At 51.2% G+C, this 13,692-nt stretch overlaps 1 protein-coding gene across 1 annotated transcript in view; it reads right to left on the bottom strand.

Annotated features, from left to right (window-relative positions):
- diaph1 (diaphanous related formin 1) overlaps positions 1-13,692 on the bottom strand; it is a 78,418-nt gene that overhangs the window by 48,388 nt on the left and 16,338 nt on the right. The window contains exons 2-13 of the mRNA XM_083686065.1: positions 8,417-8,443; positions 6,930-7,091; positions 6,681-6,782; positions 6,416-6,546; positions 6,123-6,206; positions 5,805-5,868; positions 5,555-5,694; positions 5,062-5,164; positions 4,847-4,957; positions 4,554-4,672; positions 3,562-3,678; positions 1,438-1,559 (exon numbers count right to left, since the gene is read on the bottom strand). Of these exons, the coding sequence (XP_083542191.1) occupies positions 1,438-1,559; positions 3,562-3,678; positions 4,554-4,672; positions 4,847-4,957; positions 5,062-5,164; positions 5,555-5,694; positions 5,805-5,868; positions 6,123-6,206; positions 6,416-6,546; positions 6,681-6,782; positions 6,930-7,091; positions 8,417-8,443 (1,282 nt within the window). The remainder of the gene's footprint in view (positions 1-1,437; positions 1,560-3,561; positions 3,679-4,553; positions 4,673-4,846; positions 4,958-5,061; positions 5,165-5,554; positions 5,695-5,804; positions 5,869-6,122; positions 6,207-6,415; positions 6,547-6,680; positions 6,783-6,929; positions 7,092-8,416; positions 8,444-13,692) is intronic.

The raw sequence follows: 13,692 nt of genomic DNA, 5'->3' as shown, positions 1-13,692 counted from the left end.
GAATGAAGCCATGAGAAAACAAGTGAGGGAGTGTGTCTATGTTCTGGGAGGAGGTGACGGGGTCCCCTTCGTCATCACAACACCGTAGAGCTGCTAAATGGGACAAGCAGCTAATGGAGGGAGGGGGGGGAGAGAGAGAGTCTGAGAGAGAGAGAGAGAGAGAGAGAGAGAGAGAGAAAGAGAAGAAAAAACCTGTATGCAGAATATCCAGAGTTCAAAGAAAGACACTAAATAATGCATGCAGGGCAGAATTGGGCTGCTTTCCTCCCATAATAACAGCAGTCTTAAAGGAGGGCAGCGTGTGTGTGTGTGTGTGTGTGTGTGTGTGTTCGTGTGTGTGTGTGTGTGTGAGTGAGTGTGCAGGTGTGTGTGAGTAAGTTTGTGAGCGAGTGAGCAGGTGTGTGTGAGTAAGTTTGTGAGCGAGTGAGCGTGAGTGAGTGAATGTGCACGTGTGTGAGTAAGTTTGCGAGTGAGCGTGTGTGTGTGTGTTGAGGACGCATTTAGGAGTGCAATTAGAGCCTGCTGCAGTAAGGGAGTTGTTTCCAAGGGAGTGGTACTGTTGACCCAGACTGACCCTGCTGTGCTGCGAGATGTACACTCGTCTGGGTCAGGGGAGGCTGGCGGAGGTAGAAATCGGAGGACGGGCTCCTTGTAATGCATGGAACGGAATGAGGAAAGGTATCAAACGCACACGTTTGATACAATTCCATTCCAACTCATTCCATTCATTGCAAGGAGCCCGTCCTCCGATTTCTACCCCCGCCAGCCTCTCCTGACCCAGACTCAGAATGGACACACTGGAGGCCCACCCCAACCCTTCTGTGCTGCCTAAGACTCAGTCTTTTCACATTGTCCGTTCCTGTACTGCCACAGCAACTAAGGTGAATGCGTAACCAGACCATTCCGTTACGGTACGGCTCGGCTCGGCTGGGCTCAGTAGTGTGAACAGGGTTCCCTGGCGTTGTCCAGGTGTTCTCGGGTTGCATGTTTTCCATGGAATAAAGTGATGAGGATATAATGACACCCGCTAAAACCATCACCACCTTCCCTGGAGACAGTGCCTCTCTGACTCCCCCTTGTGGAGGTTCTAGGACAGCACGTGTTAATTGTCGTGTGTGTGTGTGTGTGTGTGTGTGTGTGTGTGTGGTGAGAGTGATCTACAGTGTGTGTGTGTGTGTGTGTGTTTGGTGAGAGTGATCTACAGTGTGTGTGTGTACGTGTGGACGTGTGTGTGTGTGTGTGTGTTTGGTGAAAGTGATCTACAGTGTGTGTGTGCGTGTGTGTGTGTGTTTGGTGAGAGTGATCTACAGTGTGTGTGTGCGTGTGTGTGTGTGTTTGGTGAAAGTGATCTACAGTGTGTGCGTGTGTGTGTGTGTGTGTTTGGTGAGAGTGATCTACAGTGTGTGTGTGCGTGTGTGTGTGTCTGTGTGTTCTTACCGACTAACCCCTCAATGTCCATTTCGACGCTGAGATTGCGACACTTGAAGTCAGGGTCAGCTCCATTCCTGTGCAGCACGATCTGAGCAATACACTTATCTATCAGCTTGTAGTACTGAGGCCTGAGAGAGAAAGAAAGAGAGTTAGTGAGAGAGAGTGTATGTGTGTGTGTGTGTGTGTGTGTGTGTGTGCGCGTGCGTGTACGTGTGCGTGGTGCACCACATGTCCCCGTCTGATCTAGCTGGTTTCACACAAGACACTCAATTTTGGAGGTGTCTGATGCTCCCTGAGTCCAAAACCCAATACTTTATTTATTCCCACACTCCTTCTTTCTCTCTCTCTCACTCCCTCCCTCCTCCTTCGCTTCCCTCGTTCTTCTTTTACAATCTCCGATTTATCCGTGGAGCGAGAGAGACATCTAGTGGCCGTTTTGTTCAACGTCCAAATGCATAAACCATGCAGAAATCAACCAAAATACTTCAATAAGGTTTAAAAGCAGAAGATCACACAAAGCCAGGCTTGGTGGATACAACGTCGCTGGTCAATTACTTATTTAGAATGATATATTCATGTCAATTTTGCCAGATATGTCTACTAGACCTGAGAGTTGAAGGTGTGTGAGTGTGTGTGTGTGTGTGTGTGTGTGTGTCACTTTCTCATAACGGTCGTCCTCTGCTCAGAGAGAGCGTGCCTCAAAGCTAGATAGAAACGTGTAAAGCAGAGAGCAGCAGTGCATTCATCCTCAGACCAACATCACTCCGCTTCTCCATCTATCCCGATATACAACACTCCATCCCTTTTTTCTCTCCTATGTTCATGGTATCCCATTTCCTCCCCTTTCCTCACGCTATGATTGCCAACCTCCCACCTCCCCCCCCCCCACCACCACCACCACCACTCCACCCCCCACCCCCCTCCCCCCGCTCTGCCTCCTGGACTCCATTACGCTCCAGCTCCATTGTGTGATGGAGTATCACCTGGAGGGGAAATGGGGGAGAGCAGGCAAGCGAGAGAGAGAGAGAGAGGCAGTGAGAGGGGGGGAGAGACAGAGCCAAGGATAGAGGGAGGGTGAGATGATAGTGAGAGAGAGAGAGAGAGAGAGAAAGGTGGGAGGTAGAGAGAGTGTAAACCCTCCTGTCTGTCGGAAACCATCAAGGGCACAGCTGAGCCGGCGACTAGACTGACATCTCAACTCAGCTGTGTGTGTGTGTGTGCGCGTGCGTGTGTGTGTGTGTGTGTGTGTGTGTGTCTAGGAGAGATCCACAGGGTATAAGTTGCAGAGTACATATAAACACATATGTCTGCACAAGGTGTATACAAGTGTTTGTGTAGCTGAAAGCTGAGGATCAAACTGTCCTGTACTAACAGCCATGTTCCTCTGTCTCTCTCTCTCTTTTATTCTCTCCATCACACTGTGAGAGTGTTTGGCTCGCAACTCTCCTCTCCTCTCCCTCTCGTATTCCATCCCCATCCTCCCTCTCGTTCCCCCTCTTTCCCTCCCCCCTCAATCCCCCTGGCTTTAGGAGGGTCATTAGCATATTTCTGGTGATAAGGTGAGGGTGCTCATTTCTATTAAAATGGAGTTTGTCTGTTTTGCATACATTAATTTTACTTTTCAGCTTTGTCGCACCAGCAAAACAAACAGAGTAAATGGGGAAAGAGAGGGGGGGAGAGTGAGAGAGAGATAGAGAAGGGGGGCGGCGCGGGGGGGAGAGAGAGAGAGAGGGAGAGAGAGAGTTTCATATGCCTCCCAGTCATAACAGTATCTAGTGATTCACATAGGAAAAGAGGGCATGGTTAAGATCCAAGGTCAGGGCTAGGTTGAGTGTTTGAGTGTGTGTTGAGTGTGTACGTGCGTGTGTATGTGTGTGTGTGCGTGCATACGTGTGTGTGTGTGTGCGCATATGTGTGAGCGTGTGCGCATATGTGTGCGTGTGTGTGCGCATACATGTGTGCGCGAGCGTGTAAGTACGTGTGCGTGCATACTTGTGTGCGTGTGCATACGTCTGTGTGTGTGTGTGTGTGTGCTTGTGTAAGTATGTGTGTGTGTGTGTGTGTGTGTGATTCTGCGCATATGTGTGTGTGTGTGTGTGTGTGTGCGTGTGTTCCAAGTCCGACCCGTACCTGACCACGTAGTCGTTGCGGACCAGCAGCAGGTGCTGCAGCAGGGAGAGGAAGTGTGTCTCGGCCTTGGAGTCTTTGACCGTGTTCACCAGGATCTGGAACACCTCCATCACATCGGTACCACCGCACGGTTAAGAAACCCAACCGCACTCGGTCAAAGCTGTCAATGACTCAACCCTAGCACGTAAGTCTGCTCTGAAATCCTGCCATTCAGTCACCGGTCACAGATGAACCCTGAACCCTGACCCCTGACTCTGTGGTCCATGTTGTAGATCTGAATGGAGGAGATGGGTCTCAGGACTGCAGAGCTACAACTTGACCCATCACCATTGACGGCCTTAAGAGGAGTTTATTTCCATACGCTTGCATCTATCAAACGCTTCCAGATCTACTGTGATGCAAGTAGGTGGAGGTCAGTTGATTCTGAATGGAGTATTAAACAAGCCTATCATCTGATGATGCTTATTCCACACTGGAGCGCCCCCTTGTGCTAGGAATTGGGAATATCTCCAAATAAACATCAGCAGCACTGATATGCAGCAGATTATTCTTGTCTCTACTTAGGGATACCGTTCTGTTAATGAGTGAGGAACACAATCTTTAAATGCACTATATGTCTGTACAACCACGTCTACAGGTCCTTGTGGCAGACATTCATTTTATAGACATTAAGTTCCAATGTGCAGGAGATCTAATCATAGGGGGAACAGTAGTTTGATACTGTGTCTTCTACAAAGATGAAAAATCAACTTCCTGACATGTTCTTTCCTGTGTTCCAGTGGACTGAGGTAATCATTGATTGTGCTCCTTGTGTGAAACATGATTATGGCACCTTGGAGCCACCTGGTGGTGAGAATCAGAACCACATGACAACGGTAACTGACTGGAACCTGATTCTCCAGAAGTGACCCAAGCCCTGTCTCTCCTACATCAAAGGCACTGCTCAGGGACTAGTTAGGCCTTTAAAGAACTACTCTCAGGTGGAAGGATATTCCATCTCGAAGCGTACGTCGTCCAGCCGGGCCTTGAGCTCCTCAGAGTCCTCCTCCGCCTCCTCGTCAAACACCGTCAGCTGCACCCTCAGCTCCTCGTTCTCTATGGTCCTCACATCCTGGGGGGAGGGGGGGGGGGGGGGGGGGGGGGTATGGGGGAAGGGGAGGAGACAACAATCACAACTCTAAACCCATGATGGGATATTGTTGCTCGGCTAAACATGAGCATATGTAATGATCCATAATGTGTGTGTATGTGTGTGTGTGTGTGTGTGTGTGTGTGTCTTACTCACTGTTAATATGTCTCGTAGCCCCAGCCTCAGTAGCTCTGAGCGAATGTGGATCCTGAAGTCCAGCTCCTCTCCTCGACTGATCAGGGCGTTGATCAACTGCATGCAAGCACCCTACACACACACACACACACACACAACAAGGTCGATACGTCAAGTGTCCAACAAAGGTCAACGTCTGTGTGTGTGTGTGTGTGTGTGTGTGTGTGTGTGTGTACCTTGAGGGCAATGGACTTATGCATCCCGGAGAGGAGAGGCTGAAACCTCTCAATGTCGTGCTTCTCTGCCTCCTCCGTGATGTTCTCCAGAACACGCTCATGGCTACAGAGAGAGAGAGAGAGAGTTACACACACACACACACACACACTAACACACATATACAGGGCAGGCTGTTCAGAGCCACCTCCATCCTAGCCTCAGTAGAGCAGGCCTTCATTAGTGCTATGGGCCTTGGCTAGGAGAGGGCTGGGATGCGCGCTTTGCCACCATTTAAGCAGACGTCACGTTGGATCATGGGCTCGGTGATAATGAGACTGCCTGTGTCCTCTGCTCTACACTGCGCCGTGTGTTTCTCACTCTTAATGATCTCCCACACACACACACACACACACACACAGACACACACACGCAGACACACGCAGACACACGCAGACACACACACACACACACAGACACAGACACAGACACACACAGACACACACACACACTCACAGGTTGTCGGGGTGGTCCAGGATGCAGAAAGCGGACAGCAGTTTGACGACGTCCACCATCATGTGAGGAACTTTGGGATTGATGGCTCTGACCAGCAGAGGAATCCCCTGGGCTGAGGCCAACATAGCATTGAGACCATACTGAGAGAGAGAGAGAGGGGGGGGGGGGGGGGGGTTAATTCAGGTCCCAGTGACCTAAGCTAAGCGAGGCTATGTACTACATGATAGTATAATACAGACAGTCAGCCTACCTTGTTGTTCATGAAGGCTTTGAGACAGCGGATGATCTCATGTTGACATTTGACTCCCATGTTCCTGAAGAGACGAGAGGAGAGGAAGGAAAAGGGTTTGTCTGTGCAGGGGGTGAGGGGAGTTTAAGGGGATTAAGGGGAGGGTTAAGGAGGGTTATGGGGGGGTTAAGGAGGGTGAGGGGAAGGTTAAGGGGCGTGAGGGGAAGGGGTGAGGAGGGTGAGGGGAGGGTTAGGGAGGGTGAAGGGAGGGGTTAAGGAGCGTGAGGGGAGGGGTTGAGGAGGGTGAGGGGAGGGGTGAGGATAAGGTTTCTCTCTTACGGGTATTCGTCTTTCTCCTCCTGGAGTTTCCTCAGGCGGTCCAGCAGCAGAGCCAGACCCTCGTCTCCAAAATTCTGCACCCAGCTAAGACACACAGAGAGAGAATCACATTAGTGTGTGTGTGTGTGTGTGTGTGTGTGTGTGTTGCAGGGGCCTCCCTCATGCGCCAAACCACATGGGTCATGCATTGGCCTGCATAACCCCTCAAATAATCAGAAACAACGTCAGTCATCGACGGACACCCATTAGCATGTGTGTGTGTGTGTGTGTGTGTGTGTGTGTGTGTGTGTTACCTGACGGGGTTGTTGTTGAGGGAGACTCGTAGGGACTCCAGGCAGCCCAGTAGCTGGGCGTCCCGTGGTTCTGTCCTCAACTCATGGATGTACATCACTGCTGACTTGGAGCCCTCCTTCTGGTCCTGACCCTGGGAGGGAGGGAAGGACACACACACACACACACACACACACACACACACACACACACACACACACACACTTAAAACTATACTGCCAGAAAACATAGGGTATGTGCATCAGGCCCATTACAAGTGCTACTTACAGCTTTGGAGGTGTGAAGGTACTGAGAGACCATCTCTCTTTTAATGGTGATGTCTTTCTCCCTCAGAGGCTGAGCCTTCTCCTCGTTCAGGTTCATATCCACCTGGAGGGAGGGAGGGAGGGAGGGAGGGAGAGAGGGAGAGGGGGGAAGGGAACAAGGCTCAAGACTCTGCTAAAAGAATCCCAAAAGGTCAGGAACCTCACACACACACACACACACACACGTCCTCTTCCACCCCCCCCCTCTCACCAGCATCTGGTCGAAGAGCACCAGCACGTTCTCGTCGGGCAGGTCGTGGAGTCTGTCCCCCTGGGCGGGCAGCTCGTACTGGGCCGCCGTGGAGTGGCGCTGGCCCTGGCTGTGGGGCTTCTCCTTGTCCTTCTTCATCCTCATGCTGGTGAAACGCTCCAGCTGTCGGGGGGGGGGGGGGGGGGGGGGCACAGGGAGCAAAGGTCAGGGGTCACAGACTCTCCTTCTGCCACGATGCCAAATGAGTCTCCGTCACAGATTGGCATGCGGTCGGCCTGAGCGATACGCCCCCTCTGGGAGGCTTAAACTGGGCACTTTTCTCCCCATCACTCACACCTGTCTGATGCACTGAGATCTGGGCCTGTGGTTTAGCCAGCAACGAGCTGTGTGTGTGTGTATCACAGGCAGACTGGGCAGGACGAGGAAACATTGAATTGATTGTGTTCTTCAAATGGACGTCACTGTGTGCGGGTACAGCTGTGTGACAAGCTGTCCTAAGCTGCCAGATGTAGGTGTGTGTTTGGAGCGTGCTTAGCGGTGTGTCGCTTAGCAGTGTGTAGCTTAGAAGTGTGTAGCTTAGAGGTGTGTAGCTTAGAGGTGTGTAGCTTAGAGGTGTGTAGCTTAGAGGTGTGTAGCTTAGAAGTGTGTAGCTTAGAGGTGTGTAGCTTAGAGGTGTGTAGCTTAGCGGTGTGTAGCTTAGCAGTGTGTGGAGGTGGACACAGAGCGGTAGCAGCAGTGCATGGACAGTGTTGATCACTGCGGTCCTTAGTGTTGAGGTTAGGGTTAGGCTGCACCGCAGAGAACTTAGCCTTGGTCTAACCCCAGCAGTCTCCATGACCCAGCCAGCTCGCCTCCCCCCCAACGAGGCTGAGGCAGGGCCGGCCCAAGCATGGACATGGACGACCAGGGTGAGATACACTGTTTATTATGGGGTGTCAGCCCCTAACAACCAGGGTAGGTAGAGATACACTGTTTATTATGGGGTGTCTTATGGGGTGTCAGCCCCTAACAACCAGGGTAGGTAGAGATACACTGGTTATTATGGGGTGTCAGCCCCTAACAACCAGGGTAGATAGAGATACACTGTTTATTATGGGGTGTCAGCCCCTAACAACCAGGGTAGGTAGAGATACGCTGGTTATTATGGGGTGTCTTATGGGGTTTCAGCCCCTAACAACCAGGGTAGGTAGAGATACACTGGTTATTATGGGGTGTCAGCCCTTAACAACCAGGGTAGGTAGAGATACACTGGTTATTATGGGGTGTCAGCCCTTAACAACCAGGGTAGGTAGAGATACACTGGTTATTATGGGGTGGTAGCCCCTAACAACCAGGGTCACGGCGTGGTGGAGTGGGGTGGGGGGTGGTGGAGGTTAGTGGAGGTTGATATGATCAGGGAACCAACAGACACACGGACAAATCGCATGGGTGGTAGTGAGTTGGGATTCAGGCGCACACAGAACAGGACTACACACACATATACCTACCTCATCAGGGATCAGCCGTTTGAGTTTCTGTACAGAGAGGGAGGGAGGGAGGGAGGGAGGGAGGGAGGGAGGGAAAGGAAAAGACAATGACAGATAGTAGGAAGAGGGGAAGGGGAAGGAGGAGGATGTAGTCATGGAAGGATCGAACATGTACAGAGTCACAATGAGGGCGATCGAAGGAGAGATAGTGATACAGATACAGACAAAAGAGAGAAAGCGTGGCAGAGATAAAGAGGGAGAGAGAGAGACAGGGAGGGAGAGAGAGAGAGAGGGAGAGAGAGAGAGAGAGAGAGAGTAGGGGAGAGAAGAAGGATCAATTAGACAGAAATCAATCAAGGGAATCGACCAGGGTTTGTCTACAGAGTTCATTATTAATGGATCACAGGACAGAGGGAAATACAGGTAGATCAGTATCACTCTACTAGATCAGTTCATTAAAACACAGTTATATACACACACAGGGTCAATCTATTAAATGTAAATCTATATTAGGTCAGCATTAAGACATTTCAGTAGTGAGGGGGAGTTTGTACGGGATAAAAAGGGGAATATTAGACTTCCACACAGGAATAACAGCTTGGCCGAGAGGTGTACATATTGTAGAGTGCACTGGCACGTTTCCCCCACAAGGGGTCAGGCTACACCCACTAATGTTCTGCTGGTATTGGCACCTTCTGTGATACAGCTGGTCAAAGCCAGGGGGCGCTGATGCAAGCACGCACGCACGCACACATGCGGTACTTAGGAGAGAACCTAACTATTTATGACGACATTTCTCAAGATATCAGTGAGCCTACCACAATAGGCGTATTACACCACTGCATAAAGTAGTCCTAATGGACAGCAGACATCTCGGTGAGGGAATGGGATTCCCAAGCCTGACATGACGGCTCATGATGCTCTCACGCTCAGACATCTGGAGCCAATCAGCGGCCACGGTCTGAGGGTCAAAGGTCACAGGGTCACCAGATCAAACGGCACAGAAACCTCCCCTGTCGCTGACACGCGCTGGGTCCTTCGTGGAGCCATCAATCATCACACACACACACACACACACACATCATTATGATTCATGTCTCAAAGTATAACCCAGGAACCCCTCCCCTCCCCCGCTTTCAGCCCTCCTAGAGTTAACCTGAGCTCTGTCTCTCTCTCCGTCTTCTCTCCTCCTTCCATAAGGCTTCACGGCTCATCTCACATTGAACCCTGCATAAACAGAGACGGGTTCCTACTGCCACACACACCCTCTCTGGACGCGTACGCGTACGCGCGCACGCACGCGCGCACACACACACACACACACACACACACACACACACACACACACACACACACACACACACACACACACACACACACACACACACACACACACACACACACACACACACACACACACACACACTCTTGTTCCTTGTTAAGTGAAAGTGACAGGAGAACAGTGGAAACCAGGAGGTGGTGTGACGATCATATGCATTCCACACAAATGACATTTCAGAAGCTTGCGAAAGTGAACAACAACGATGTAACTCAACAACATGGAGCGTCCTTCACCCTCTCAGCTCCGTCACCTTCCCTCCATCCCTCCATGGGCCCCCACAACACCTCTCACACCTCTCCTATCTGCTACCTCAGGATCACACCATCCTTTGACTGTCATCTCTCCATCCCTCCAGTCCACTAGTCTCTGTCTCTCTCTCTCTGTCTGTCTGTCTGTCTGTCTGTCTGTCTGTCTGAAAGTTGTGAGGCAGAAACGAGGGAGGGGAAGGTTGACAGGAAAGTAATCCTAAAAAAGAACCGGTTGTCAGGGACCTCAGAAATGTCTGTCTGTCTGTCTCTCTCTGTCTGTGTCTCCATCCCTCGTTCCTCCACCCTCTCTGTCTGTCTCTCTGTCTCTCTCCATCCCTCATTCTTCCACCCTCTCTCTCTCTCTCCGTCCCTCCTAAGCCCATCCAGCTGATGGTATCAGGGGCCTGAGTGATTGTGTGTGTCTGAGGTCCCAGACAACCGGTTCTTTTTTAGGATTACTTTCCTGTCAACCTTCCCCTCCCTCGTTTCTGCCTCACAACTTTCTCCCTGAAATCTCCAGAGGAACAGATTGTGGTCGCTGGCGACTCCCTACAAAAGCCCATGGCCCTCCCTTGAGATCGAAAAGAACGAGACCCACCAGGCATTGGTCTCTGCCTAGTGTTTTCCGTACGAGGGCCACAGCCCTATGGAGTCCTAGTCCAGTTCTATGCTTATTCCGTTGGTAATGGGAACAGAAGATGACCTTTGTAAAGGCTCCGTGTTTCGGAATTCAATGGTGTGTCCTTATCAGGAGTTTGCGGCTCGCATTTTTTCAAAGGAATGGTGTGGGAGGCGTCCACCTACCTCCTTAAACACACACACGCACACGCGTACACAGACATGGTTAATATATCACACACCAGCTGCACAATTACAGGTCACACACACACACACATATACAGGGCAGGCTGTTCAGAGCCACCTCCATCCTAGCCTCAGTAGAGCAGGCCTTCATTAGTGCTATGGGTCTGGCCAGGAGAGAGCTGGGATGCGCGCTTTGCCACCATTTAAGCAGACGTCACGTTGGATCATGGGCTCGGTGATAATGAGACTGCCCGTGTCCTCTGCTCTACACTGCGCCGTGTGTTTCTCACTCTTAATGATCTCCCCCCCCCCACACACACACACACACACACACACACACACACACACACACACACACACACACACACACACACACACACACACACACACACACACACACACACACACACACACACACACACACACACACACACACACACACACACACACACACACACACACACAGCTGTCCAGGCTAATTGGCCCACGCCTGCGGTGAAGTGATCTTCCTCTGTAGGGCATTTTAACGCTTATGCAGCCATAAGATAACACGAGCATGGTCAAACACACACACGCACACACACACACACACACGCACACACACACACACACACACACACACACACACACACACACACACGCTTATTCTAAGTTATTCTAAAGCTGAGGGCTTTGTCCTCGGGCCCTTACTGTTCTACCTCTATACCAAATCTTTTGGCTCGGTAATTTCCTCACATGGTGTCTCCTACCACTGCTACGCAGATGACACTCAACTCTTTCTCTCTTTCCCCCCCCCCCCCTCTGACTCACAGGTGACAACACGTGTCTCTGCGTGTCTTGCAGACATTTCTGCTTGGATGTCAGCCCACCACCTCGAGCTCAACCTTAACAAGACTGACTTGCTCTTCCTCCCGGGGAAAGCCTGTCCTCTCCGAGACTTCTCCATCACAGGGGTGAACTACTGTGACCTCCTCCCAGACAGCACCTTGGGGTGATCCTTGACAACCACTTATCCTGTGTGGCGAACATCACAGCGACAGCACGCTCCTGTAGATTCTTCCTCTACAACATCAGAAGGATACGTCTATTCCTCACCAGAGAAGCAGCACAACTCTTGGTCCAGACACTCGTGATCTCTCGCCTTGACGACTGCAGCGCACTCTTGGCCGGTCTCCCCGTCTCCACCATTAGGCCTCTGCAGCTCATCCAGAATGTTGCAGCCCGTCTGGTGTTCAATCTCCCCAAATTCTCCCATGTCACGCCCCTCCTTCGCACCCTTCACTGGGTCCCGGTATCAGTTCACATCAGATTCAAGACCCTGGTGCTCGCCTACCGGGCGGCAAAGGGAACCGCCCCTCCCTACTTGCAAGCAATGGTCAGCCCCCAAACCCCTGCATGATCACTCTGTCAGGACTGCAGAGTCACTACCTATCATTGCATAGCATTGTGACAAGCTGCCAATAGCCCCTGGTCCTAGCATAGATTACTGTCTTATGATGACTGATGGGATAGATGATTCACTTACTTAGACAAATGTATTTGTTGTAAGTCGCTTAGGATAAAGGCGTCTGCTAAATGCCAAAAATGTAAATGTAAAAGCTGAGGCCATGGTGCTTTCATGTCGGAAACACGCCTGAAAACAGAACATGAGAAGTCTGGGTAATCACACAGGAAACAGAGACTGTGTGTGTGTGTGTGTGTGTGTGTGTGTAAGAGAGACACAGGGAGAGAGAGCGATAGACAGAACCAGTAAAGTTAACCAGAGTAAAGTTAATGTTAAGTTATATGCCACACCAGACACACACACACACACACACACACAAAGACACACACACAGGCACTTAGAGGATCTAACTCTTTCAAATTATAGAGGAGCAAATAAAAACCTGCATTCCTCAGGAGAGGTTCACTTATGAAGGGGGGGGGGGGGGGGGGGGGGGGTGCACACACAAAAACAAAAGTGCTTTATAATTATCAGTCTAAAAAATACAGGACAAGTGCAATCGCCCATAAAACCAGACAAACACAGTGGGGCCAGGGGGCCACGATTAAACAAAGGCAGAACTAAAGCAGAGGAAATGTCTCTCTGATTATTAGACAGTTGGGAGGGTAGAGAGAGAGTTCTGACCCAGACTGTTAGTCACCTCCCTGGGACGGCCACGGAGGCTCTAGAACCTTCTACCCTGTTCTAACAGGTCTCCCCTGGCCTAACCCTAACCCTGTTCTAACAGGTCTCCCCTGGCTTAGCCCTAACCCTAACCCTGTTCTAACAGGTCTCCCCTGGCTTAGCCCTAACCCTAACCCTGTTCTAACATGTCTCCCCTGCCCTAACCCTAACCCTGTTCTAACAGGTCTCCCCTGGCTTAGCCCTAACCCTAACCCTGTTCTAACAGGTCTCCCCTGGCCTAACCCTAACCCTGTTCTAACAGGTCTCCCCTGGCCTAACCCTAACCCTGTTCTAACATGTCTCCCCTGGCCTAACCCTAACCCTGTTTAACAGGTCTCCCCTGGCCTAACCCTAACCCTGTTCTAACAGGTCTCCCCTGGCTTAGCCCTAACCCTCTTCTAACAGGTCTCCCCTGGCCTAACCCTAACCCTGTTCTAACAGGTCTCCCCTGGCTTAGCCCTAACCCTCTTCTAACAGGTCTCCTCTGCCCTAACCCTGTTTAACAGGTCTCCCCTGGCCTAACCCTGTTCTAACAGGTCTCCCCTGGCCTAACCCTAACCCTGTTCTAACAGGTCTCCCCTGGCCTAACCCTAACCCTGTTCTAACATGTCTCCCCTGGCCTAACCCTAACCCTGTTTAACAGGTCTCCCCTGGCCTAACCCTAACCCTGTTCTAACAGGTCTCCCCTGGCTTAGCCCTAACCCTCTTCTAACAGGTCTCCCCTGGCCTAACCCTA

This window comes from Argentina silus (assembly GCF_951799395.1).
Source record: "Argentina silus genome assembly, chromosome: 15".
In the NCBI taxonomy this organism is placed as follows: Eukaryota; Metazoa; Chordata; class Actinopteri; order Argentiniformes; family Argentinidae; genus Argentina; species Argentina silus.
Note: the sequence above shows the minus strand (reverse complement) of the source record. Positions and strands in the feature narration are given on the sequence as shown.